At 36.2% G+C, this 26995-nt stretch overlaps 1 protein-coding gene and 1 pseudogene across 1 annotated transcript in view; one reads left to right on the top strand and one right to left on the bottom strand.

Moving 5' to 3' along the window:
- The window catches only part of LOC112304889 (tRNA-uridine aminocarboxypropyltransferase 2), a 108693-nt gene that overhangs the window by 35152 nt on the left and 46546 nt on the right, over positions 1 to 26995 (top strand). The window contains exons 3-4 of the mRNA XM_024560576.4: positions 13370 to 13464; positions 15626 to 15818. Coding sequence (XP_024416344.1) covers positions 13370 to 13464; positions 15626 to 15818 — 288 coding nt within the window. The remainder of the gene's footprint in view (positions 1 to 13369; positions 13465 to 15625; positions 15819 to 26995) is intronic.
- Positions 9076 to 11000, bottom strand: LOC139440428 (large ribosomal subunit protein uL18-like; annotated as a pseudogene).

Here is a 26995-nt window from a genome sequence, read left to right as displayed (position 1 = left end):
CCCTCCCATACAGCACCACAACTCAGTTATATGGGTTGTCCCACCCTAGAAAACTTAAGGCTTCACCCCTCATAATATAATAGGTGCTGAGACAAAAAAAAAAAAAAAAATCTGGCCCAAATGAAAGAAAAGAAGAAAGCTCCAAAAGTAGAACTAAGTGATGAACAGATAGCCAACCTATCAGATGCACAGTTCAAAACATTGGTAATCAGGATGTTCACAGAAATGGTTGAGTATGGTTGCAAAATAGAGGGAAAAGTAAAGGCTATGCAAAGTGAAAGAAAGGAAAATGTACAGGGAACTAACCATGGCGGGAAGCAAACCGGGACTCACATCAATGGTTTGAACCAGAAGGAAGAAATAAACATTCAACCAGAACAGAATGAAGAAAGAAGAAATAAATGAGGAGAGGCTTAGGAACCTCTAGGACAACTTTAAGCATTACAACATCTGAATCATAGAGGGGGGCCAGAGGAGAAGAGGGAGAGCATGACATTGAAAACTGATTTGAAATAATAATGAAGTCGAACTTCCCCAGTCTGGCAAAGGAAATCGGTTTTCAGGAAGTCCAGAAAGCTCAGAGTCCCAAAGAAGCTGGACCCAAGGAAGCACACAGCAAGGCACATCATAATTACATTACCCAAGATTAAAGATAAGGAGTGAGTCTTAAAAGCAGCAAGAGAAAGGGAGAGAGTTACCTACAAAGGAGTTCCCATAAGACTATCAGCTGATTTCTAAAAAGAAACCTTTCAGGCAAGAAGAGAGTGGAAAGAAGTATTTGAAGTCATAAAAAGCAAGGACCTACATCCAAGATTACTCTATCCAGCAAAGCTAGAATGGAAGGGCAGATAAAGTGCTTCCCAGATAAGGTTAAGATAAAGCAGTCCATCATCATCAATCCCTTATTATATGAAATGTTAAAGGGATTATCTAAGAAAAAGAACATGACCAACACTATGACCAGTAAAATGACAAGAAACTCACAACTGTCAACAACTGAACTAAAATCACACACACACACAAACTAAGTAAACAACTAGAATAGTAACAGAATCACAGAAGTGGAGATCACATGAAGGGTTATTAGTGGGGAGGCTGAGGTGGGGATGGGGGAAAAGGTACAGGGAATAAGAAGTGTAAATGGTAGGTATAAAATAGACTGGGGGAGGTTAAGAGTAGTATAGGAAAGCCCTGGGTGGTGTAGCTCAGTGGATTGAGTGTGAGCCTGGGAACCAAAGCATCACCAGTTCAATTCCCAGTTAGGGCACATGCCTGTGTTCCAGGCCATATTCCAAGTGAGGGACCCACAAGAGGCAACCACACATTGATATCTCTTTCCCTCTCTTTCTCCTTCCCTCCCCATCTCTCTAAAAATAAATAAATAAAATATTTTAAATAAAGTTCTAAAAAAAGTCACAGAAAAAGAATAATATAGGAAATGGAGAAGCCAAAGAAGTTATATTCGTGACCCATGGGCATGAACTAAGGTGGGTGAGTGCGGGTAGGAGGGGGACTGTAGGGCTGAGGGGAATAAAAGGGAGGAAAAAAGTGGGGGAAGGGTAATAACATAATCAATAAAATATATTAAAAAACAAGTTCTGATTTCAGACCATTTTATGTGGTTTCTTTTGTTTTTTATTGATGTCCAAGTGAATGAAGTTGTCTCCATTTTCAACCCGCCACACCCTACCCCCCACCCTACCCATCCCTGCCTTCCACCCTCGAACCTATCCCCTTTTGCTTTGGGTCCTTGGGTCCTTGTCCATGGGTCCTTTATACATGTTCCCTGATGGGCTTTCCCATATTTCCCCCCATTATCTCTCTACCTCCTCCCCTGGGGTTACTGTCAGTTTGTTCTTTAATTCATTGTCTCTGTGTATATTTTGCTTGCTTGTGAGTGGATAAAAAAAACTATGGTACATTTACACAATGGAATACTATGCAGCAGAAAGAAAGAAGGAGCTCCTACCCTTTACGACATCATAGATGGAACTGGAGAGGATTATGCTAAGTGAAATAAGCCAGGCGGTGAAAGACATACCATATGACCTCATTTATAAGTGGAACCTAATCAACAAAACAAACAAGCAAGCAAAATTTATGTGGTTTCTTTAGGTCTCTGATTTGTAAGTCTGCCCCACACAGGTCTCCCCTGAGCTTGTCAGGTTTAGTATGTGGTCCCCTTTTTGTCCACATGTACCCCTTTTGGTCATAAATCAATCTGAAGAATACACAGATGACTAGCCTTTTGGTTGGATAATGAGGTCCCATGTGCTAGGAAGGCTCATTCCTAGGAAGTCTCAGTGTTAGCATTTGTCTTTTTGAACAATGGACCTGTGGGGATGGGGCAAGACCATAACCTTGGAGGGAAGCCCAGGCCAATTTTTTCTCCAAAGTGAAGGGAAGGTAAATGGGAGGCAGTCAGGTCTTATGGGTCTTTAAAAAAAAAAAAAAAAAACACTCTGGATCATTTCTACCATATGCGCTATTATGATGCAAATTTTGCATTTCTACATTTTGCATTTAATATAACATTCACTTATAGTTTGAGGACACACCATACACCTCTTCAGTTTTCACAATCTGACCATGAGATGGGTTCTATTTCCATTTTTATGTTTCCTGTCTTTTTGTTGAGGTTCTCATTGAGATCAATGAGAATTCTTTTGACCAGTTTTTAAAACTCTGCATCTGGTAGATTGGTTGTCTCCATTTTGTTTAGTTCTTTTTTCTAGAGTTTGTTCTATTCTCTGTCTTGGGACATGTTTCTTTGTCTTTCGTTTTGGCATTCTCTCTGTGTTTCGTTCTAGGTATTATCTAGAGCTGCTACATTTCTCAGTCTTGGGAGAGTTGCCTTATGTAGTAAGTGTTCCTTGGGGCCCAGTGGCACAGTCTCCCTGATTGCCTGAGTTGTGTGCTCTAGGTTTGTCCCTTATGTGGGTTGTGTGTACGCTCCTGCTTTATTAAGCCTTGATTGCTGTTGGCATGCCAATGAGAAAGATTGATCTTCAGGCTGATTGTAAGGACTGGCTATGACTACTTTGGAAGAGCTTTTCTGTGGGGGCTGACCTTATGGAGCAGGATTCACTATAGCCAGGCTCTGGTACCTCCTGAGTATGCCCTTCGGATGTGTCATTTGCAGTGTGGTGGTGTGAGTAGTGCTCTGGTATGGTCTGAAGCTGGTCACTCGGTGTGATGGTTCTGGGGTCTCTTGGGACATGCAGGCCAAGGTCAGCTATTGCTTGTTCCCTGCCTGGGACCACTTTGTATGAAGTACAAAGTGATCTGTAGGTGGTTGCCAGTTGTGCTGGGCTTTGATGTGCCTGGGAGAGACTAAGCTGTGAACTGACAGTAGTGCCTGGCATGGACTGCTTAGCAAGAGGTACAGGGCATGCTGAGGCCAGATGCTGCTTATTGTGGGTTTGTGAACCTTTGAAAGATTTTAGGGAAGTCCACTGCATAAGCCAAGAGATGCTGTTTGTAGGAAAAATCACCTGAAGAGGCTTACTTGGGCTCACAGTTGGGTTGGATGGGATGAACTTTGTTAGCTAGATTGATGGAGAATCAGATATGGCACCCACCTGCAGCTTTAGGCTGGGTGGCGGGTAGGGCTCAATGAAAGACCAATGACTTCTGGCAGTATTTCTGTCTGTGAGAAAGCTGTTCCTCCAGCCCTCTTCCTGAATCCAGACAGTTCATTTCCTTTTTGCCTGTCCCTGGTGCCTTTCAAGATGCTGCCCCAGCACTGGAGTTCAGAATGGTGAGGCTGTCACTCAGTGAGTTTCCATTAGGGCCTTTTATTATTTTACTTTATTTTTTAATGATCCTTATGTAGATATTTATTTCCTTTTACTTCTTATAGACAGTAGTTAATATTAAAATATTTTTTCATTCTCCTGTACTTCAGACTTTATTTCCTGGTGTTTGCCACCATGTATTAGTGCATTTTCTTTTTTTTTTCTTTTATTGTTGTTGAAGTACAGTTGTCTGCCTTTCCCCTCCTCCTCTCCCCCCAACCCCAGCCATCCCCACCTCCCTCTCCTGATTCTACCCCCCTTGGTTTTGTACATGTGTCCTTTATAGTTGTTCTTGAAAACCCTTCACCCTTTTCTCCCTATTATCCCCTACTACCTCCCCTCTGGTTACTGTCCGTTTGTTCTTAATTTCAATGTCTCTGGTTATATTTTGCTTGCTTGCTTGTTTTGTTGATTAGGTTCTACCTAAAGGTGAGATCATATGGTATTTGTCTTGTACCATCTGGCTTAATTCACTTAGCATAATGCTCTCCAGTTCCATCCATGCTGTTGCAAAGGGTAGGAGCTCCTTCTTTCTTTCTGCTGCATAGTATTCCATTGTGTAAATGTACTATAGGTTTTTGATCCATTCATTTATGATGGGCACTTAGGTTGCTTTCAGCACTTGGCTACTGTAAATTTTGCTGCTTTGAACATTGGGGTGCATACCAAGGAGGACATAGAAAGGGTCCAGAGGCATATGAAAAGATGCTCAGCATCACTAGCCATAAGAGAGATGCAAATTAAAACCACAATGACATACCACTTCACACTGATGAGAATGGCCATCATAAACAAAGCAACAAACAAGTATTGGAGAGGATGTGGAGAAAAGGGAACCTTAGTGCACTGTTGGTGGGACTGCAGACTGGTGCAGCCACTATGGAAAACAGTGTGGAACTTTCTCAGAAAACTGAAAATGGAACTGCTTTTTGACCTGGCAATTGCACTGCTAGCATTATATCCTAAGAACCCTGAAATGCCATTGGTGCCCTTTAATAGGAACATCTGGGACTTCAGCAGCCCTCCATCTCACTCAGTCATTATCTCTGCTGGTTTTCACAGGCAGAGTTATGGGGACTTCTCTTCCTAGCATTGGAACCCTGAGCTGGGGCTTGGACTAATATGGGGCTGAGACACCTCACTCCTCAGTGGGGACCTCTGCAGCTAATTTTTAACCACCACGCATAGGTGTGGGACCAGCCAGTTCTGTGTCTCTTCTCTCCTTACCAGCCTCAACATGGCTTCTTCTGTATATCCTTAGTAATTGGACTAAGAAGTACTAAAAAGTAATTACTTCTTAGTAATTGACTAGATGTCAGACAGTTCTTGATGATTGTTTTATAGTTTAGTTGTAATTTTGATGTGGTTGTGAAAGGAGGCAAGCACAGCTTTTACCTACTCCTCCACCTTGATTGGAAACCACTCTCTGCATTTTAGTGTTACAAAATGAATGTATAAATAAATTTTTTGTTTTTTAATGAATAGAACAAATATGTGTATTTTATAGTATATATGTTGTATATTAAATTTTTAGTTAATACTTTCTTATATTAGGAAGTGTTTGTGTATATATGTGTTTGTAACCCTTTTTAAAAAAATTATTTATTTATTTTTATTCAGTTACAATTGTCTGCATTTTCTCCCCTTCCCTCCGCCCCACCCCAGCCAGTCCCACTTCCCTCCCCCACCTCTACCCTCCCCCTTGATTTTGTCCTTGTGTCCTTTATAGTAGCTCCTATAGACCCCTCTCCCCACTATCCCCTCCCCACTCCCCTGTGGCTATTGTTACAATGTTCTTAATTTCAATGTCTCTGGTTATATTTTGTTTGCTTTTTTCTTTTGTTGATTATGTTCCAGTTAAAGGTGAGATCATATGGTATTTGTCCCTCACTGCCTGGCTTATTATACTTAGCATAATGCTCTCCAGTTCCATCCATGCCATTGCAAAGGGTATAAGCTCCTTCTTGTGTTTGTAACTCTTGATTAACTGCAGTAATGAAGAGGGGAGGGAAGGAGGTCATAGGCAACCAAAAATTATATTAAAACAAAACTAGTCATTGTATGGTATCAAGTGGGTTCAGTGTAAACTATTTCAGCATTTAGGAACTCAGGACATCATAGATAGAACTAGGCTTTTGAACTATTTTTTAAAAAATCCTCCTTGAGGAAACTTTTTTTATCATTGCTTTCAGAGAGAGAGAAGAGAGAGAAAAACATTGATGTGAGAGAGAAGCATCGATCAGTTGCCTCCTATTAATGCCCAGACTGGGGATTGTATGGTCCGGATTGAGGGTCACACGTGTCTGTGCATAGACTGGGGATTGAACCTGCAACCTAGATGTGTGCCCTGACCAGAAATTAAACCTCTGCAACCTTTGGTTTTTGGATGATGTTCCAACCAACTGAGCCACACCTTCCAGGGCAAAGGACTAATTAAAAAAATTTTTCTGAAGCCTATACCACTTGAGACTTGAACAAAGATGTAAAAGATATTGATCCATCTTTTTCCTTTTCTAAATTATGAAACACTTATTCTTTAATTGCAAATTGTTAAATATTCCATTCATTGGACAACATTTTTTTCAGTGTTAACAACAACATATTTTGGTCAGAATTGTGACAGTGTGGTCACTAGCATCATTTTGTTGCATTTAAACTACTATAAAGGACACATGGACAAAATCAAGGGGGAGGGGGGAGGTGGGGGAGGGAGGGGGGTTCAGCTGGGGTGGGGTGGAGGGATGCGGAGAAAAGGCACACAACTGTAATTGAATAACAATAAAAAATTAAAATTAAAAAAATAAAAAATAAAAATAATAATAAACTTACAACACTGTGCAGCTCAAATTTACATAAAGTGATAGCTGACTGGCTATAACAGTTTTTGGTAAAGCTTAACTTTAGATGGTGAATGCTATTACAATTTTTCAGTATACATAGTATTTTGTGCCTTTTTATTATTATGTGGTTCCAGATATAAGATGACTTTTAAAACGTGTTTTCATTGATTTGTGGCAACTTGAATGTTTTCAGTTCCTCCCTCCCTCCCTTCCTTCCCTTTTTCCTTCCTTCCTTTCTTCCTTCTTTCCCTCATTAATTCACAGTTTAGGTAATCAGTCCGTAATTTTGTGCTCCAAATGTATTTTCTGTATATACAAGTGTATCCATATGTTTTCCTTATCACTGGAGGACTTTTCCAATATTAATCATCTTAATAACACTGGGCTGCCTTGTGCCTAATCTTAGCACACTATTTGCCATAATATAATATACCAATTTGATGACTTCCTCTAAAAGGTGATTGTAAACTATTTGGATAAGCTCCAGGAGGTGGCTTTGGGAAAAGGAGACTTAGTGGCATGGATGCTATGGAGGTGATATGCTGGGGCATTTCAAAGAGTAGATATATATACGTATATACACACACACACATATATATGTATATGTATACACACATATACATATATATGTAATTATTTAAGGATAAAAGCAAAACAGTTCTCTCAAAAATAACAATAAGCTTTACAAGAAAGTTATATTATGTTAAACTGCTTGGCCTTTTGTGAACAATGTATATGTAGCCATAATGATATAAACACTTTATTGATTTAACTAAAGATATCAGAAGATGTAAACATAAGAAAATGTCAGAAGCTGAATCCTCATTTATTGTATTGGTATTATGAGAGGCTATAGTTATAAAAGGCAGTAGTTAAGAGTAAGGGCTCAGGAGCCAGATTGCTTGAATTTAAATCCTTAATGACTCTGTAAACTCTGTAACCCTGAGCAAGTTAATTAACTTCTATTTCTTTAGTTTTGTCATTAGTAAAATGGACATGTTAAAAGATATACTTCTTTACTGGTTTATTTTGAACAGTAAATTATATATAGGTATATATACATATAAAATGCACTTCAAACTATACACATTGAAGTTAGCTGTTAATGATAATTGTGGGAGTAACTGTCCAGCAGAATCCTCCAGTCCACTATGGATGAGAAATAAGTCATCCTGGACACAATCTTGCTGTTCTGGCAGGACAGGGGGTGGCAATTCCCTCTAGTGGAGAACACCCCCAGCCCTTCTCCCAAATGGCTTTTATTGGGAATGGTATGTGTAGGTGTACACAGGATACGTGCATAGTTCATCAATGTCAAAAAGGCTATAGCCATATAAAAACCGGTTTTATCTATAGATAATAATTAAAGGAACACAGAGATTTGCCATTGGTCAGGGTCTGTTAGTCATGCTGACGACAGAGGGTCTTTAAGACGTGTTTCATGAGATAGAGTTTACTCCTTATGCCTTGAATTTAAACATCCCGTTTATATCACCAGGGCTATACAAAACAAAGCAGAGCAAGCTTCAAAGGATACAATGTATTTATCAGGACTGATTCCCATGGGAACCCTCATACAATGTATTTATCAGGACTGATTCCCATGGGAACCCTCGATATTAGAGTCAGGTCGTGTCTGCCACCTGCGTTACCTGGTTTTCCAGGGAGACTTACTTGCCCCTTTCAGAGCCTGCTCTCCTGGGGCTGCAGTCTTGGAAACCACACAGAGTCGTCCCCAACAGATAATAAATGATAGTTTGTAGATAATTGATAAATTATAAAATTGATGAAGCAAGAAATAGCAAAACACATATATTATTTAGAAATATGGACATAACAGCCAGAAGGTTTAACTAAAAGAATTAAATTGATTGCCTTAGAAAGTCATATAGGAGAGTGTGATAAGGAACATTATACATTTTTTGGCACTATTTAATTTGGCATATAGGGCTGTGTTAATTTGATAAAAATTTGGAAAGTAATTTAAGTATGTGTCAAAGTCTTCTAGTAATGGTCTAGGGGGAAGAAAACAGTGTGAAACACTGTAAAATGTTCTGAAATGCTCCATCTCACGTATCTTCTCCTAGTTCCATTTATATATTAGCTGCTTCTATTTGTTTTCATGCTCCCTTAGAACTCCAGCAGGCTACATGTTCTTTTTATTTCAATCCCAGAAAATTCTTACTCCTATTTTCTTTTCCAACTTTTTATTAGGTAGATGAAATTACTCTCAGCATCTTCAAATTTTTTTTGTATTATTTTAACACTCCAGGAATCGAGGAGCAAAAGAAGCACACACACAAATGTCCCTGAAGGGTGCAATGTGGATGTGGATGTGTGTTTGTGGTTGCTGAGTACTTTTACTACAATACTTTACTTTCTTTTGTTTTTTGCTGCTTGGTTACTTAGTTTACTATTGTCTTTATTGAATAAAATCTTTACAGAAAATTGTGGTTTGGTTTATTAGCTGTTAACAGCACGTTCCTGAGCTTCAAAAAGCTTACCTTTTTATGAGCTACCTGATCTTTCTTCTGGGCAAGAGATATTTTGAAATGGTTCCTCTTATTTTTAACATCTTTCTTCAGCTTCTTTTCATGGAATGGATTCTCTTATTTTTTTAAATATATTTTTTTATTGATTATGTTGTTACAGTTTCCCATTTTTTTCTCCCTTTTATTCCTACCCACTCTGTACCCCACCTCCCACCAGCATTCCCCACATTAGTTCATGTGCATGGGTCATACACATAAGTTCTTTGGCTTCTACATTTCCTATACTATTCTTAAGCTCCCCCTGTCTATTTTGTACCTACCATTTGTGCTTCTTATTGCCTGTACCTTTTCCCTCATCCACCCCCTCCCCACCGATAACCCTCCATGTGATCTCCATTTCTGTGATTCTGTTCCTGTTCTAGTTGTTTGCTTAGTTTATTTTTGTTTTTTAGGTTTGGTGGTTGATAGTTGTGAGCTTGTTGTCATTTTACTGTTCATATTTTTGATCTTCTTTTTCTTAGATAAGTCCCTTTAACATTTCATATAATAAGGGCTTGGTAATGATGAACTCCGTTAACTTCTCATTATCTGGGAAGTACTTTATCTGCCCTTCCATTCTAAATGATAACTTTGATGTATAGAGTAACCAAAAAAATAAAAAATAAATAAAAAGGCCTAAATGAAAGACCAGATCAAAGAAAGCTTCAGGAAAAATACAACTAAGTGATGAAGAGATAGCCAATCTGTCAGATGCAGAATTCAAAGATCTGGTAATCAGGATGCTCACAGAAATTGTTGAGTATGATCACAAACTAGAGGAAGAAGTGAAGGCTATGAAAAGTGAAATAAAGGAAAATATTATAGGGAACCAACTGTGACAGGAAGGAAACCAGGACTCAAATCAATGGTTTGGACCAGAAGGAAGAAATAAATATTCAACCAGAACAGAATGAAGAAACAAGAATTCAGAAAAACAAGGAGAGGCTTAGGAACCTCCGGGACTGCTTTAAACTTTCCAACATCTGAATCATAGAGGTGCCAGAAGGAGAAGAGGAAGAGCAAGAAATTGAAAACTTATTTGAACAAATAATGAAGAAGAACTTCCCCAATCTGGCAAAGGAAATAGATTTCCAGGAAGTCCAGGAAACTCAGAGTTCCACAGAAGTTAGACCCAAGGAAGCACACGCCAAGCACATCATAATTACATTACCCAACATTAAAGATAAGGAGTGAATCTTATAAAGCAGCAAGAGAAAGGGAGAGAGTTACATACAAGGGAGTTCCCATAAGTCTATCAGTTGATTTCTCAAAAGGAACCTTGCAGGCAAGAAGGGGCTGGAAAGAAGTGTCCAAAGTCATGGATTCTCTATTATAGGAGAATGGCTTTCTTACACATCTTCTTCATCATGTCTGAAGATACATTGTTCTTTATGTACTGAGAGAATTATTTCTTATAAGCATTTTCATCTTTTTCCATTAGGTAATGCATATGGTTTTTAATATTTTGACTTATGATATGCTTCTAATATATTTTTGTGTTGAATTTCTTGCTTTCTGTATCATTTGGTACTGTTAGGGAGAGACAAGTCTCCATCCATAACCCATTGAGGGATGCCAAAACTTTATTTCCAGTAGTAGGAAGCTGTACATCCAAATAGCAGGTACAGGCACATGATTGACCATCAGTGCTTTCCACATTGTATTATCTCAGTCACCTCCACTTGGCCTTCATATTTCCTGTCCATGCCCAACCTATTGAGAAGCCTGCAGACCTGCAGCAGGCCATCACAATGTGCGGGAGCATAATTTGCCAGGCCATCCTTCACACCATACTTTGGGAGTTCATGAGTGTAATCTTCACAACATATCATATATTTCTTTCTACATGGGTGTAAGCAAACTACTGCATTTTTCAGACTATAAGACACACCTAGGTTTTAGAGGAGGAAAATAGGAAAAAAAGTTTTGAAGCAAAAAATATGCTTCATTTTTTAGGTAAAATATTTAATAACATCCTTTAAAGCAGAAATCCTTTTCTGCTTTGACATCTTTCCACAATTACGGTAGATTCAGCAGGAGACTACAGTACGCTATCGTATCTTTCTACAACAAAATACAGTAATGGCAGAAATATCAGCATTGTGTCCTTCATAGTTATGGGGGCGCTGTAGCTGAGAACATCAGTGGATGACGCACTGTTATGGCGAGATCTGCTGCTGACACTGTTACGGGGGAGATCTGCTGCTGGAGGGCCACAGGTTGTGCAACACTCTTGTATGGGGACAGCAGTTTTGCACAATCTGTGTGGCTCCACAGCTGTTGCCAAATTACAGCTCCCATCATCCCAACTTGTCCAAGCATGATGGGAGTTGTAGTTTTGCAACAGCTGCAGGGCTACACTGACAGATGACCCTGCGGTGGAATTTGCCTGTTAATGTTAATGGGGGGGAGGGGGACACCAGTCACGTGACGGAGGCACGTTTGGGCGTCACAGGCTTTCTTCTGCTAATGTGCCCGCACAGCCTGTACCCTCTTCCCTAGTTCTGTAGTATGCCGCAGTGGGGACTCTGCTCCTGCCTCCCTTGCTTTGCACTGCTGGGTTGCCCCCCTCCTCCCAGCCCAGGGCCCACTCCTGCCGCCGTCAGCTTTCTGCAGCGGCGACCCTACTCTTGCCTCCTGTGCCCCCTCACCCCCTTCAGTGATCCAGGTAAGCTACATTCGTACTATAAGACGCACCCCCATTTTCCTCCCAAATTTAGGGGGGGGGGAAGTGCGTCTTATAGTTTCAAAAATATGGTAACAAATGATGTCTGTTGGTTATAACATGAACTGTCATCCTGTGTTTGGGTGTGTTGTACTTATTTTTGTCCTAGATTACTGAATTTCTAGGCATAAAAATCAGTTTTCCTCTCCCGTTGTTTTCTAAATTTTACTTGGTACCTCTTGAAGTAGGCCTTATTTTTGACAACTTTAACAAATCCTATACTGCGGAAGAGAGACCCACCTTCATGGCTCACGCCAGACCTGCAGGCCCAGCACAGCTTCAGTGGGGGCAGGAGGATGTGCTGTATAATCCATTTTCTTTCTGTTACAAACAAATAATTTAATTATAAATTTATTTATTTTTAACTATTTTAGTAAACTCATATGTAACATTACTGTTTTGTGTATTAATTTGCTAGGTAAATGACATTCCTAAAGTAAAGGAAGTAGTATTTGCTATTCCTTGGAATTCTACTATAAGGAATATCTGTCTCTTTTCTCCCATTTATTTATTTGTATCAGTCAGGACTCTATATTTATTTTATACTTTGGGTTATAATCTGAATACAGTGTTGCTTATTTTGTTGCTCAAGTTGTTCCAGTTTGGCCATTGGGAGCTCTTTAAGGTTGCTTTCTGTGTGCCATGGATATGCCCTGTTGTGTTTTTGAACAGTTCCTTGCTTTCTGGGCATAAAGATCTAGGCAATTATCTTCAAGTTGACATACTATAGTACACAAAATGTAATTACTATTAGAATAAAAAGTTTGTCAGAATAAATGATTCAATTCAGTTAAACACAAATTTACATTTTCATCATTTTAACTATGATTTAATGTTATCTTGTTTTGATCAGTAAACTTTTAAAAAATATATATTTTATTGGTTATGCTATTACAGTTGTCCCAATTTTTCCCTCCTTGTCCTCTCCATCCATGCTCAGTAAACTTCTAAATATGCCCAAGTGGAATAAAAATATATACTTGTAGCATATTTACTACTGATATATCAGGGAAACTATAGTTTATTTTACAGATTTATTTATTTATCTGTATTTATATATTTATTTATTTATTTACTTATTTATTTTTAGAGAGAGGTGAAGAGAGGGAGAAAGGGAAAGAAATGTTGCTGTGAGAGAGAAACATCGATCTGTTGTTTCTTGTACACGCTCTGACTGAGACCAAGCCCACAACCCAGTCATGTGCCCTGACGTGGAATTGAACCTGCAGCCTTTTGCTTTGTGGGATGACATTGAACCAAGTGAGGCACTCCAGTCAGGATGAATATATATATATACGAATATGTATATGTGAATTATATATAGATGAATATATATATTCTAATGAAATTGTGGTCTGTAGTAAAAGATTTGTGAAAATTCTGTATAATGTTATGAATGAAATGTTTATCATAAATGTTTTTAAAGTGTGTTTTTCTGAGTAAAAATCTACATTTTAATTAATTTTTTAATTAAAGGAAAGCAGAGTATTGCGGACAGTTCCTCTACTAGCAGCATGCCTCCCTCAGGACAAATGTCGAGTCAAGATTGGTCGTCGCTTCAGTGAAGAAAGGTAATTTAAAATAATTTTCTCCACATAAATCTTTAAATATGATTTTAAAAAACTTATAATTTAGACCTAGAACAATGTACATTGGAAGTGGCCCCAAAATTTAAGTTCTGCCTTTTCTCTCAAAATAATACAAGGCAAAGCAAAACATAAACAAAAACACCTCCCCACAAGAGACCAAAGTGGAATAAACAAAGGAGTGATGGCATTACCTGAATTCCGTACTAATATATGTTGAGCCTAAAGGGCATGTATATTTACTGTTTATTTTGTTTTTGTTCAAGGTGGTGGAGTACTTTATTAGTTTTAGTTTAGTTTTTTATTTTTTTATGTTATATATGATGTATATTTATATAAGTAAATGCATATGTATTTTTAGTCCATTAAAGCTTTCATAAGATACAGGGACTACTACTATATTTAGTTATAGGCACATCATATACATATTTTTAAGGATAAAACACCTTCTGTCATATTTAAAATATTCTTTTTGATGAGACCCAGTATTTTTATGTGGAACAGCCATTAGTTGATATCTTCATGGACAGATCTGTAGTGTTCTTGGATCTTATTTCACATTCTATTACATAACCATTATCATAAATATATACAAATATATATATATTTAAATTTCTCTACAAGTCTTTTTATACCTTTGAATCATCTTTGTTGCTTTTCTGTCCACTCATAAAGCCTTTGCAAATTGCTTTGATCCTGCTTACATAGTTAAATATATTTTTAGATGCAAAATTTAATTTCTCTTGAAAATCTGGAGATTTCTTTTTTCAGTTCACTTATGAAAATGCAAAGTAAGACTTGTACTAGCAGGAAGTCTAGAGAATTGATCATACTTTTTCCTTTCTGTGTTATTTTTTAGCTCCTTTATAATTTAGCTTCATGTTATAAAAATAACACCATGTTAGAACTTTATATAATAATTTTTTCTGTTCTCTGAAACTGTTGATTAGTCATACTTTTTTCATACAATAGTTTCTTTTGTAGATTTTGTATTGCCTTCCCATAGGTGCTGCTGTTGGGAATTTTTTGCCTTTTTATTAAGAATAGAAACGAGATTCAGAGCTCATAACATGGAGAGCAGCCACATCATTTACATTGTGACACTTCTTTCACACAGAGGCTCTTTATAATGATAGTTTCTCTATAATTCTTGGGTGGGTGTGATATATAGGTGGGACAAGGTTCCATCTAGTCTGCCAACTTGGATCTACGTTATTCTATTGCAAAAATGATGAGCATCTAGTAGTAAAATTGGAAACTATCTGGCTATCTAACCCCTCCATGAATGTGCTTGGGGATGAGAAGTTTGACACTTTTCCAAATAGCTCATCCTGTTTTGAGTCCATTGTATTAACTAGTGCAGTTTTTTTCTCATGGTGCCTAACACAGTGCTTACTCAGTAAATTATTATACAATGATGGATTTTAAACTAACGCTCATTAAGACTATTGACTTAATATTAATCTGGTAATTATTAATTTAAGCTTATCTTAGAGTATGTGATATAACCATAGGGAAATGATTATGAGACATATTACTTTTGGTATTCTTTATAAATGGAATTTAAAAATACTTACTTTTAATTTTTTTCCTCTATTATGTAAGAAAACACTGGGTTTTATATATCAAGCCTGTATCCAGTGACTTTCTAAATTGATTTTTCAGTTGTAGAAATTGTTTTGTGGATTCCCTAGGTCTTTCTGTGTAAGTAGCATTTTCATGTGCAAATAGGGACATTTATACTGCTTCCTTTCCTTTATGCCTTTCATTACTTTAATTCTTGCTTTATTGCAATAATTGGACCTTCAGTCTAATGTGTATTAGGAGTGGTAAAAGACAACATCTCTACCTTGATCCCAATCTCAAAGAACATTGTTAAATATATTGGCAGTATGTTTTTGCAGATGCCTTTTACTGGTTTGAAGAAGATGCTGTTTGTCTTTAATTGATTTTTTAACTTGTCTGCTTTCCCCTCAAGCTTATTTTGTTTCTGGTAGACAGAGGCTATCTCATTTATTATTACATCTCCAGTCCAAAAATGCTTTATGTATTTTTTGTCTGTATTTTTGAATGAAGTTCAACAAGAATAATAAAACTTTTGTTAACCTACAAAGTAATAAAGATTTCTTTTTAAAAAATCTTTTAGAGATCCTGAACTTTCAATGGTTTGTCGGAAGTCTGGTACATTAATATTATATCCAGGGGCTGAAGCTGCTAATTTGGAAGAATTTATAATAGACTCTCCTATTTATCCTTCCACAATCATTATCATCGATGGTACATGGAGCCAGGCTAAGGACATTTTCTATAAGAATTCCTTGTTTCGACTGCCCAAACAGGTAAACTAGTAGTATTTCTTAAATTTTATTTATTTATTTTTAACTTTATTTTTATTGTTGACACTATTACAGATGTCCCCATTCCCCTCCCCTTTGCTCACCTCCAGCCAGCCCTCACTTCCGTCTGCCCATCACCACATTGTTGTCTGTGTTTATGGGCTATGCATATATGTTCTTCAGCTATTCCCTTCACCTTCTTTCATCTAGTCCCTCACGCATACCCCTCCACTCTGACAGCTGTCAGTATGTTTCAGGATTCCATGCCTCTGTTTCTACTATGTTCATCAGTTTATTTTGTTCATTAGATTCCATATATAAGTCAGATCATATGGTATTTGTCTTTCTCTGACTGGCTTGTTTCACTTATCATAATACTCTCCAGGTCCATTCTTGCTGTTGCAAAAGGTAAGAGTTCCTTACTTTTTTATGGCCGAGTAGTATTCCACTGTGTAAATGTAGCACAGCTTTTTTTTTAATATCCACTCAATTACTGATGGGTACTTGGACTGCTTCTATGTAAATATTTTAATAATTCTCTCTTATAGTTTTATTCACCAAGGAAAAAATAAAAGTATAAAATGAAAATTTAGGTAGGTCAGTTCTTATTTATGTTTTCCAAATATATAAATAATATAGTTTAAGTTAAGTAGGTTTTATTGCTAAACATAATTAGTCATTTTTTTACCACCCCCCTCAATAGAGATATACCCATATATCTACTTTTTGTATAAATTTATCTTGGCTGTTACTTAATTTAGTTGATCCATTCAATTTCTGTAGTAGTATAAAAATTTTGCTCCATATGCATGAGAGAAAATAGCAGAAAGAAAACAGAAATAAGAATTGAAATCTAATATTGCTTTCTTTACAGAAAAGTATATAATTTTTTTCCAGATATATAACCATATGTGAATTTATACTTACATATTAAGGAGTGAAAGAATTGTAATGCAAACCCATTACTTGGCCTCCTTTTAATCTGGATTTCTAATACATCCAGAGCATTTGGCAGCGAATCTCTTCCCTCAGAGGAATTTTATACAGGAGACTCCTGACATATGCTAGGAATAAATACAAGGTGAATATGGAAATATTTGTAGAGGCTCCTGGCTTTCTTCATAAACTTGTTTTCCATGAGTATTTGCATTTCCTTATCCTACTGCCTTTTAAACTTCTACTTAAAGCTCAATATCTCACTTGAAAAGCAGAACACTGTTGGGAACACTCACTGGCTGAGACATTTTCCTGAAAACTTTTTCTTGTGTCTGTGTACATAGAGCTATGATGGACTAGTTTATGTTACATATCTAATCTATTGAGAAAGTCAGATTTATCATTCTCCCTTTAATTTTTTAATACTGTATTGTTAACCATAGTCATTATTCTTAGGTCCCCAGGACTTGCTTATTTTAAAATGGGAAGTTTGTCCCTTTGACCTGCCATCACCCATTTTGCCTACCCCCTACCCCCAGCCTCTTTTAGCCAGCAATCTATTCTATGTAGCAATGAACTTGTTTATTTTGGTTTGGTTTTAGATTCTAAGTGATATCATAATTTGAGTATGTGTTTTTCTTTGGTTTATTTCACTTAGCATAATGCCCTCAAGGTGTCTTTCATGTTGTTGAAGATAACAGAATCTCCTTTTTCTTTATTCATTTATCTGTGGATACTTAGGTTGTTTCCATATCTGGCTATTTTAAATAATGCTGCAATGAATATGGGAGTGGGAGTGTAGATATATTTTTGAGTCAGTATTTTCATTTTCTACAGATTAACCTTTTAATTTTATTTATAACTTTAGTTTTGTTTACTTCTATTACCAACATTGGGAATTGGTGTACTTTTAAAAGAAATTTTATTGAGCCCTGGCTGGTGTGGCTCAGTGGATTGAGTGCTGGCCTGTAAACCAAAGGGTCGCTGGTTTGATTCCCAAACACGGCACATGCCTAGGCTGCGGGCCAGGTCCCCAGTTGAGGGTGCACGAGAGGCAACCACACATTGATGTTTCTCTTCCTCTCTTTCTCTCTCCCTTGCCCTTTCTCTTAAAATAAATAAATAAGTAAATAAATAAGTAAACAAATAAATATATAAAAGGTTTATTAAAAAGAAAGAGATTTTATTGAGTTTATTCGGGTGACAGGGTTAATAAAATTATATGGATTTCAGTTGTACAATTCTATAGGGAATTGTCATACTTTTAAATGCCTTTTTCTCCTGAGAACGATTTTTTTACATTTAGAATATATAAAAAGATTCTGGAGAACTAGAACTATGGAACAATAGAGCCTCATTGAGATATGAAATCTGAATAGCCTGTTTTTACTCTTTGTTAAGTGACTTCTGTACTCTACCTTTCAATAACTATGCTTTAAATCAGTACCACACAAAATAAGTATTTCATGTTTCAAAACTTCAATGCCCATAGGGCAGAGTCACAACAGTTGAATGTAAAATGTGAATGCCAGAGTTTTACTCTATTGTGATTAACTCTTTTGACCTTTGTTCAAAGTTCATCCATGTTGTAGCACATATCAGAAATTTATTCTTTTTTTATGGGTAATATACTATATGTATATACCATATTTTATCATCCATGCATTGATGGACATTTGGTTTGTTTCTGCTTTTTGGCTGTTGTGAATAATGCTTTTGTAAATATTTGTGTACAAGTTGCTGTGTGATACCTTTTTTCAGTTGTTTTTGGTATATACCTAGACTTGGAGTTGTTGGGTCATTTAGTAACTCTATATTTAACTTTTCTGAGGAACTGCCGAACTGTCTTTCAAAGCAGCTACATGTTTTACATTTACATTTCCTCTAGCAATATATGAATGACCCATTTTTTTCGTATCCTGGCCAACATTAGTTATGTCCTTTTTTGTTTTTAATATGGCCATCCTGGTGGGTATGAAGTGATGTTTCATTGTGTTTTTTTTAATCCTTAAGGACATGCTTATTGCTTTTAGAGAGAGGGGAAGGGAGGGAAAAAGAGGGGGAGATGAACATCAGTGTGAGAGAGAAATATCAACCAGTTGCCTTTCATATACACCCTGACTGGGGACTGAACTCGCAAAACCTAGGCATGTGGTCTGACTGGGAATTGAACCTGTGACCTGTTGGTTTGTAAGATGATGCCCAACCAACTGAGTCACACTGGCCAGGGCTTACTGTGGTTTTGATTTATGTTTCCCTAGTGACTAACAATGCTGAATGTCTTTTTATGTACTTAGTCATTTGTATATCTTCTTTGGAGAAATAGCTTTCAAATCCTCTGCTGATTTTTAAATCTAGTTATTTTTCTTTTTATTGTTGAGTTGTAAGTGATCTGTAGAATAACCCTTAATTAGATATATTACTTGCAATTATTTTCTCCCATTCTATGAGTTGTCTTTTTGCTTTCTTGATTGTGTTTCTTGAAGTGCTTTTAATTTTGATGAAGTGCCATTTATCTTTTGTTGCTTATTTCTTGACTATTAGATGTTTTAATGTGCACAGAAAAAGAAGTGAGGAGAAAAATACTGTAGGCTTTGAGTATAATGTCAAATAAAGTTCAAATTTGGGAGAAGTGCTTAAGATTTCCTGGGCACCAAATGCTAGAAATATCTTCAGAAGGCAAAAACCTGTTACTCTGTTGTCTATTAATTTAATTTATTTACTTTTCCAAACATTCTTGTAGTGGTTATTATGTTAGTCACTTTTCTAAATACAAACGTTAAGTCATTTAATTGTCATAACAAATTTCATAAGGTAGGTATTTTTATGATTTCCATTTTGTAGAAGCAGAAACTGAGGTACAGAGATGTTAAGTGTAACTTGCCCAAGGTCACATAGCTAATAAGTGGTGGAACTAGTAAAGAGTTATAACATTTTTAAGGTTTCTATATCAAATATGATGTTGATATTAAGAGCTTAAGACTAATTCCTAATTTTAATCACAGAGAAGGACAAAGAAGATGTTGTATAGAAGTATGTCGAGAATAGGTTAGGGCTGGTTTGGAAAATTCTGCTGAAATTTGGGTAAGCATTTAATGCCATACCAGTATGTTTTTCAAGTGTTTTATCTCTGGGAATTCATCAAATAGACTTAATTTTTGTTATTTTAAATTATACATGCCCACATAATTTTTACATATAATTTATGTACCTTTCTTATGAGAGATTAGAAATGGTGGGACACACCTACCCTTATCTAACTGGTAATTACTAGCTAACATGGTATTATGCATGGAAACTTTTATTATGGCCTATACATTCTTTATAGGTTTTGGACAACTCATTATATCCATAAAAAAGTATGATTTCATGAACCAAATATTTTACATTAGGAAGAGGAGAGGGAAACTGATGATTCCTGGTATGTGTGGTAATATTGTGCCTATCAACTGCTGAAACAAATCAGTGTTTAAAGCAAAAGTTAATAATTGCCATCGCCTCCTTTCCAAGTAACCCCATAACTATGCTTTTGTCCTTGAATCTTCAGGTATTTAGAATTATAAGTGTGTTGTGTTTGTTTCCAATATTTTTCTATGCTTGTGTACAATAACATATGTATTCACTTCTAAGACATGTCTGATTCAAACTTCCTTTAACCAATGAGCCAGTGAGTGCTCTGTGCCCCAAAAGCCCTGAGAATGCAGAACATGAAAATATTCACAGAACATTGTTTTCAATACTGGTGATTTAAATTCTGAGCTCTAAGTTTCTTTTTTAAAAAATATTTTAATTACAGTGAACAATCAATATAATATTAGTTTCAGGTATACAGCTTAGTAGTTAGACATTTATATAACTTACAAAGTGATCCCATAAGTCTAGTACCCCCCTGACACCATACATAGTTATTACCTGAGCTCTAAGTTTCATATTTAAGACTTATAACAACAGAATTCCCAGAAGATGATGATAGGCAGCTAATCTGTGGTATTTTGTTATAGCAGCCTGATGTAGGACAAATCTCTGTGAATTAACATGGAGACATACCCCCATGAAAAGGAAAACGGGACTGTATGTATATATATAGTCATTCAAAAAGAGCTTTTTTAGCTTCTTTTTAGTCATTGTTAGGATGACTGGCAACTTTCCAAGCTCTTTAGATGCAGAGCTGGAAACAGGAAGAAAAGCAGCAGGTTGCTTTTTTACTGTTGATTGTGTCCTTTGATACACGGAAAATTTCCTGAGAAATGAATGACAAAAACAGTCAGTAATAAAATAAATTGAAATTTTAATTTATCTGGAGTTTCTTATTGTTCTTTTGGAAATACATAGCAAGATAACTTTCCATCAAAATTTGTTATGGTACTTTCTGTAGATACGAAAGAAGAGAATGATACAGAATTTCATTTGGTCTACCTATCCTTGCTTTTCCTTTTTGAATTTCTTTTTTTGTACCATGTTGAGTATCTCCTACTTAATGGTAGCCACATAGTCTCCAAAGATAATCTTTAAATTGTTCTTTATCATTTGCATTATCCTGCCCACAGGATAGCGAACTGGTCTATTCTGACATCCTTGACTTGTCATTAGTAGCCCAGTAAACATATCATTATCACAATTCCATTTTTTGGAATATTCTGGTGTATAAATGCCTGTATGAATAATCTGCACACATTTATCTTTCTTTCCATAAAACCTCTTAAAATTTTCATATATCATTGCTTTGTATTGATTTTGAGAATACATAATCCTTTTCTTTTTAAAAAGTTTTCAACTTTCATGCAATAAACTGCACATGTTTAAAGGGTATGGTTTGCCAATTATTGACAAGTGTCTATAGCTGTGAAACCATCCCCACCATGAAGATAATAATAACATATATCCATCAGTTAACAAACTTTCTTGAGGTTTGTAATCCTTTCTTTCCATCCTTCCCCCATTTTTAGGCAAAGTCATTTTATTTCTGTCCCTATTAATTTGCATTTTCTAGAATTTTATTTAAATAAAACCATATAGTATGTATTTTTGGTACAATATGACTTCTTCACTCAGCATAATTATTTTGAAATTCATTCTTGTTGGGTGTATCATAAGTTCATTCCTTCTTATTGCCCAGTAGTATTGTATTGTATGGATATACTACACTTTGTTTACCTGTGTATCTGTTGATTACCATTTAGGTTGTTTTCAGGTTTTGGCTATGACAAACAAAGTAGCTGTAACACTCATCACAAATATTTGTATGGGCATATGCTTTCTTTTCTCTTCCCTTTCATTTAGGAGTAAAATCCCTGGAATCATATGATAGGTGTGTGTTGAATTTTGGAAAACTGCCAAACTCTTTTTCAAAGTGATTGTACCATTTTGCATTTTCATCAGTAGTTTACAAGAAATTCTGTTTCTTCATATCCTTGACAACACTTAGTATGGGCAGTATTTCTTATTTCAGACATTCTGATAGTTGTATAGGGATATCTCATGTGGTTTTAATTTGCATTTCCCTAATGATTAATGATGCTGAGCATCTTTTCCTGTGTTTATTTGCCATCCATATATCTTCTTTGGTAAAGTGTACATCAAGCTTTATTGCCCATGTTTATATTGGCTTCTTTCTTTTCTTATTAATGAGTCTGAGAGTTCTTTATATATGTTGGATACAAGTCCTTTATCATGTATATAATTTACAAACATTTTATCCTAACCAGTGACTTATCTTTTCATCCTCTTAGCATTCTCTTTGGAAGTGGAGAATTTCTTAATTGTGGTGAAATCCAATTAATCCATTTTTAAACTCATACACATGATTTTTAAGGTAAGGAAGCCACCAAAAAAATCAGCTTATTTTACATGTATGTGTTAAGGATGGAAAGAGCTAAAGTTTTTATGGTTAAGTGGGACAAACAATGAAAAAGACAGATTTTTTTAGATACAGGTTAGAGTCAAAGGACATACTAAGATTCTTTGATTCAGATGTCTTAAGAGACTCCTTTGTTACAAATAAACACTTAGAAGGATGGTTTTACCATAGAAAATAGAAAAGGAAGATCAAACCCTTGTCTGAGGTATCATTTGCAAATATATTTTCCCATACAGTTGGTTCCCTTTTCATTTTGCTGATGTTTTCTTTAGCCATGCAGAAGCTCTTTAATTTGATGAAGTCCCATTTGTTATTCTTTCCTTTTTGTCCCTTGCTCTAGGGGACATATCAGTGAAAATATTGCTGCGTGGAATATCTGAGATTTTCCTGCCTATGTTCTCCTCTAGGACTTTTATGGTGTCACAACTTATATTTATGTGTTTTATCCACCTTGAGTTTATTTTTGTGTATGGTGTAAGTTGGTGGTCAAGTTTAATTTTTTTTGCATGTAGCTGTCCAGTTCTCTCAACACCATTTGTTGAAAGGCTATTTTTACCACATTTTATGCTTCTGCCCCATTTGTTGAATATTAATTGATCATAGAGACTTGGGTTTATTTCTGGGCTCTTTATTCTGTTCCACTGATCTATGTGTCTGTTCTTATGCCAGTACCAGACTCTTTTGATTACCAAGGCCTTGTAATATACTTTGATATCAAGTATTGTGATCCCTTCTACTTTGTTCTTTCTCAAAATTGCTGTGGTTAAGTGCCCATCACATGAGTGGTGGCTCAAATAAGTGGCTCAAATGAGTGGATCAAAAAACTATTGTACATTTACACAGTGGAATAGTACAGCAGAAAGAAGGAAGGAGCTCCTCTCCTTCGTGACAGTGTGGATGGATCTGGAGAGCATTATGCTAAGTGAAATAAGCCAGGTGGTGAAAGACAAATATCATATAATGTCACCTATAAGTGGAACCTAATCAACAAAGTAAACAAGCAAGCAAATTATAACCAGAGACATGGAATTAAAGAACAAATTGACAATAACCAGAAGGGAGGTGGGAAGGGATAATGGGGCAAAAAGGGGAAGAGTCCTCACGGAATATATATAAAGGACACATGGACAAAGCCAAAGGGTGGCAGGATCGAGGGTGGGAGGTGAGGATGGGTGGGGTTGGGAGCATTGGTTGGGGGCAAATACAAACAACTGTACTTGAACGACAATTAAAAAATATACACATTATCTAGTAAGAGAAAAAATTAAAAAGACAGAAAAAAAGAATATAGAAAAGGAAAATTACAGTTGTAACTTAGCATACTGCCTCTATTCTAGACCTGTGGTGTTCTTGTAAATGTTATCTGGCAGGGCTTCTATCTCACAATGTTCTGTCCTCTATAGCAGAAAGGGCCCAAATAACTTTTTAAAAAATCTTTCTGAGATTACTTTCACTAGCAATTACTAATTTTGAGGATCTGTGGTCTCAAAAAGATAAACCAGAAATTCCACTGATTATTAGCTCCCTGGAGAAAAGAGCAAGGTTGAGAAACTTAAATGTTTACAATGTTAAATGAAAGAGGGAAAATTTATTTTAACAAATCAAATGTAGATAATGAATGTTTTGTTTTTAAAATATATACAATATTAATATACTTATAAATACATATACACTTATATATTTATAAATATACAAATATATTTAATGCAGTTGTTAAAGCAGAGGTTGCTTTATCTTTTGAAATTTAAATACAGTTGTCTCATATTTCTTATCAAATATGCTGTGGAAGTTTCTGCAAAAATGTGATGCTCACCTGTTGGTCTGAGTTCCTTCTCTGCTGTATTCTTATCTCCCATGGATGTTCTTTTGGCTTCCTGTCTGTTCAGATGTGGAATTGTGCCTCTTTCCTACAATTTATCCCACATCAGTCAAACAAACTATTTCTGTGTATGAGGGGACACCCCCTAAAAAAACTGGAATTATCATCTTCAGGGCAGGCCCCTTGTAATACAGGCTTCCCCCACTAGGTGAGTGTTCTAAGAACCCATCCATATTGGTGTACCAGCTGGTGTTGTTGTGAGAGGCTGCATTCGTGTTCAGTTGAACTTTCTGAAGACTCTTTGAACATGTTTGCCCATTTCAATAATGGGTTACTTACAAGCACATCTGCCCACACTGCACTGAGCATCCAACAGTTACTGATCCAAAACAACATGACCTCTGTGCCCTACTCTCCTTATTCACCTGTTTACTCCCTGCCCCCTGAGAGACTTTATTTTTCTTTCCCTGGATGATAAAAGTCCTCAATGAGAAATATTTTGTTGATGTGGAACAGTTAAAATGAAAAACAGTAGCACTAAAAGGCATGAAAATTGATGAGGTCAAAAACTGTTTTGAGCAGTGGAAAAAACATCTTGATAGGTGCATTGCATCAAATGGAGACTACTTTGAAAATGATGGAAGTTTAAATGTAAGAATAAATACAATTTTTTATAAATTGTGTTTTTGGGGGGATCCTCTCATGTATATAGTAGACACTAATGAATGTTTGGATAGATCAAGTTGTGGGGTGGGTCGAAGGGTTGTACCTGGTGAACTATTTAAAATTAAATGTTTAATGCCTGTGTTTTTTCTCCACATACTCCCAGTTGTTGTCTTTGGCCATATTCATTCATATTCTCCCTCACTCCCTTTATTCTTCTCTTCCTTCTCTCTCCCTACCATTCCCCACTCTCCTATCCTGTCTGTTTACTTTGTTATCTCCTATTGTCTTCTTTTTTATCCTTCAACTTGCCTCTACTTCCAAATTCAGGAGGATTTTAGGTATGTATTTAATTCACTGTCTCTTTTAAATCATTTTTTTAATATTTTAATTACAGTTGACATACATTATATTGGGTTGGCCTAAAATTCCATTACTTTTTTCCATATGATGGCTCTAGTAGTGCTTAGCTGTCTTTAACTTCATTCAAAACATTTTTGTTACATTGTACTGTGACAGCTGTCATATCAGTGTGCATATGAAAAAATTGGTGAGTTTTAAAATGCTGCATTTTTTATCAACAAAGATATTGTGGGATTAAACAATGTCCTAGATCAAATGAACTTAACTGATATATATACAGCCTTTCATCCGAGAGAAGCAAAATACACATTCTAATCAAATGCATATGGAACATTTTCAAAGATAGACCACATGACAGGACACAAAAGAAGCCTCAACAAATTCAATAAAATTTAAATCATATGAAACATTTTTTCTGACCACAAGGAACTAAAACTAGAAACTAACCTCAAGGAAAAAACTAAAAACTACTCAAATGCATGGAGATTGAACAGCATGTCATTAAACAATGAATGGGGACAGAATGAGTTCAAGGAGGAAATGAAGAGGCTTCTGGAAACAAATAAAAATGAGCTCACAACAATCCAAAACTTATGGGACACAGCAATGGCAGTCCTGAGAAGGAAGCTCACAATGATACAGGCCTACCTAAAAAAGACAGAAACATTTCAAATAAACAACCTAACCCTACACCTATAAGAACTCGAGAAACAACAACAAAGACAGCCCAGAGCAAGTGGAAGGCAGGAAATAACCAAGATCAGAGCAGAATTAAAACACATAGAGACTAAAAGCACAATTCTAAGAATCAATATATCCAGGACCTGGTTCTTTGAAATGATAAACAAAATTGACAAGCCTTTAAGCAGACTCATCAAGAAAAAAGAGAGAGGACCCAAATAAACTCAATCAGAAATGAAAGAGGAGAGATTACAACTGACGCTACAGAAATACAAAGGATTGTAAGAAATTACTACAAAAAACTATATGCCAAGAAATTTGACAACCTTGGTCAAATGGACAAATTTCCTGAAAAAAATAATCCTTGAAAATTGGATGAAGAAGAAGCAGAAAGCCTGAACAGACCAATAACAGCTGATGAAATTGAAGCAGTAGTCAAAAAACTCTTGACACACAAAAACCCTGGACCAGACCATTTCACAGGGGAATTCTACAAAGTATTTAAGGAAGAGCTAACCCCCATCCTTCACTGACTATTCCAAAAAATCTAAGAAGACAGAAGACTCCCAAACTCTTTTTATGAAGGCAGCATCACCCTAATCCCAAAAGCAGATAAAGACTTAAAAAAGAAAGAAAACTACTGGCTAATATCACTGATGAAGATAGATGCTAAAATCTTCAACAACATATTGGCAAACTACATCCAGCAATATGTTAAAAAGATCATACACCGTGATCAAATGGGATTCATCCCAAGGATGCAAGGATGGTACAATATTCACAAATCAATAACTGTAATATATCACATAAACAAATGGAAAGACAAAAGTCACATGATCATATCAACAGATGCAGAAAAAG

The sequence above is a fragment of the Desmodus rotundus genome, chromosome 1 (assembly GCF_022682495.2).
Source record: "Desmodus rotundus isolate HL8 chromosome 1, HLdesRot8A.1, whole genome shotgun sequence".
NCBI classification, from domain to species: domain Eukaryota; kingdom Metazoa; phylum Chordata; class Mammalia; order Chiroptera; family Phyllostomidae; genus Desmodus; species Desmodus rotundus.
Note: the sequence above shows the minus strand (reverse complement) of the source record. Positions and strands in the feature narration are given on the sequence as shown.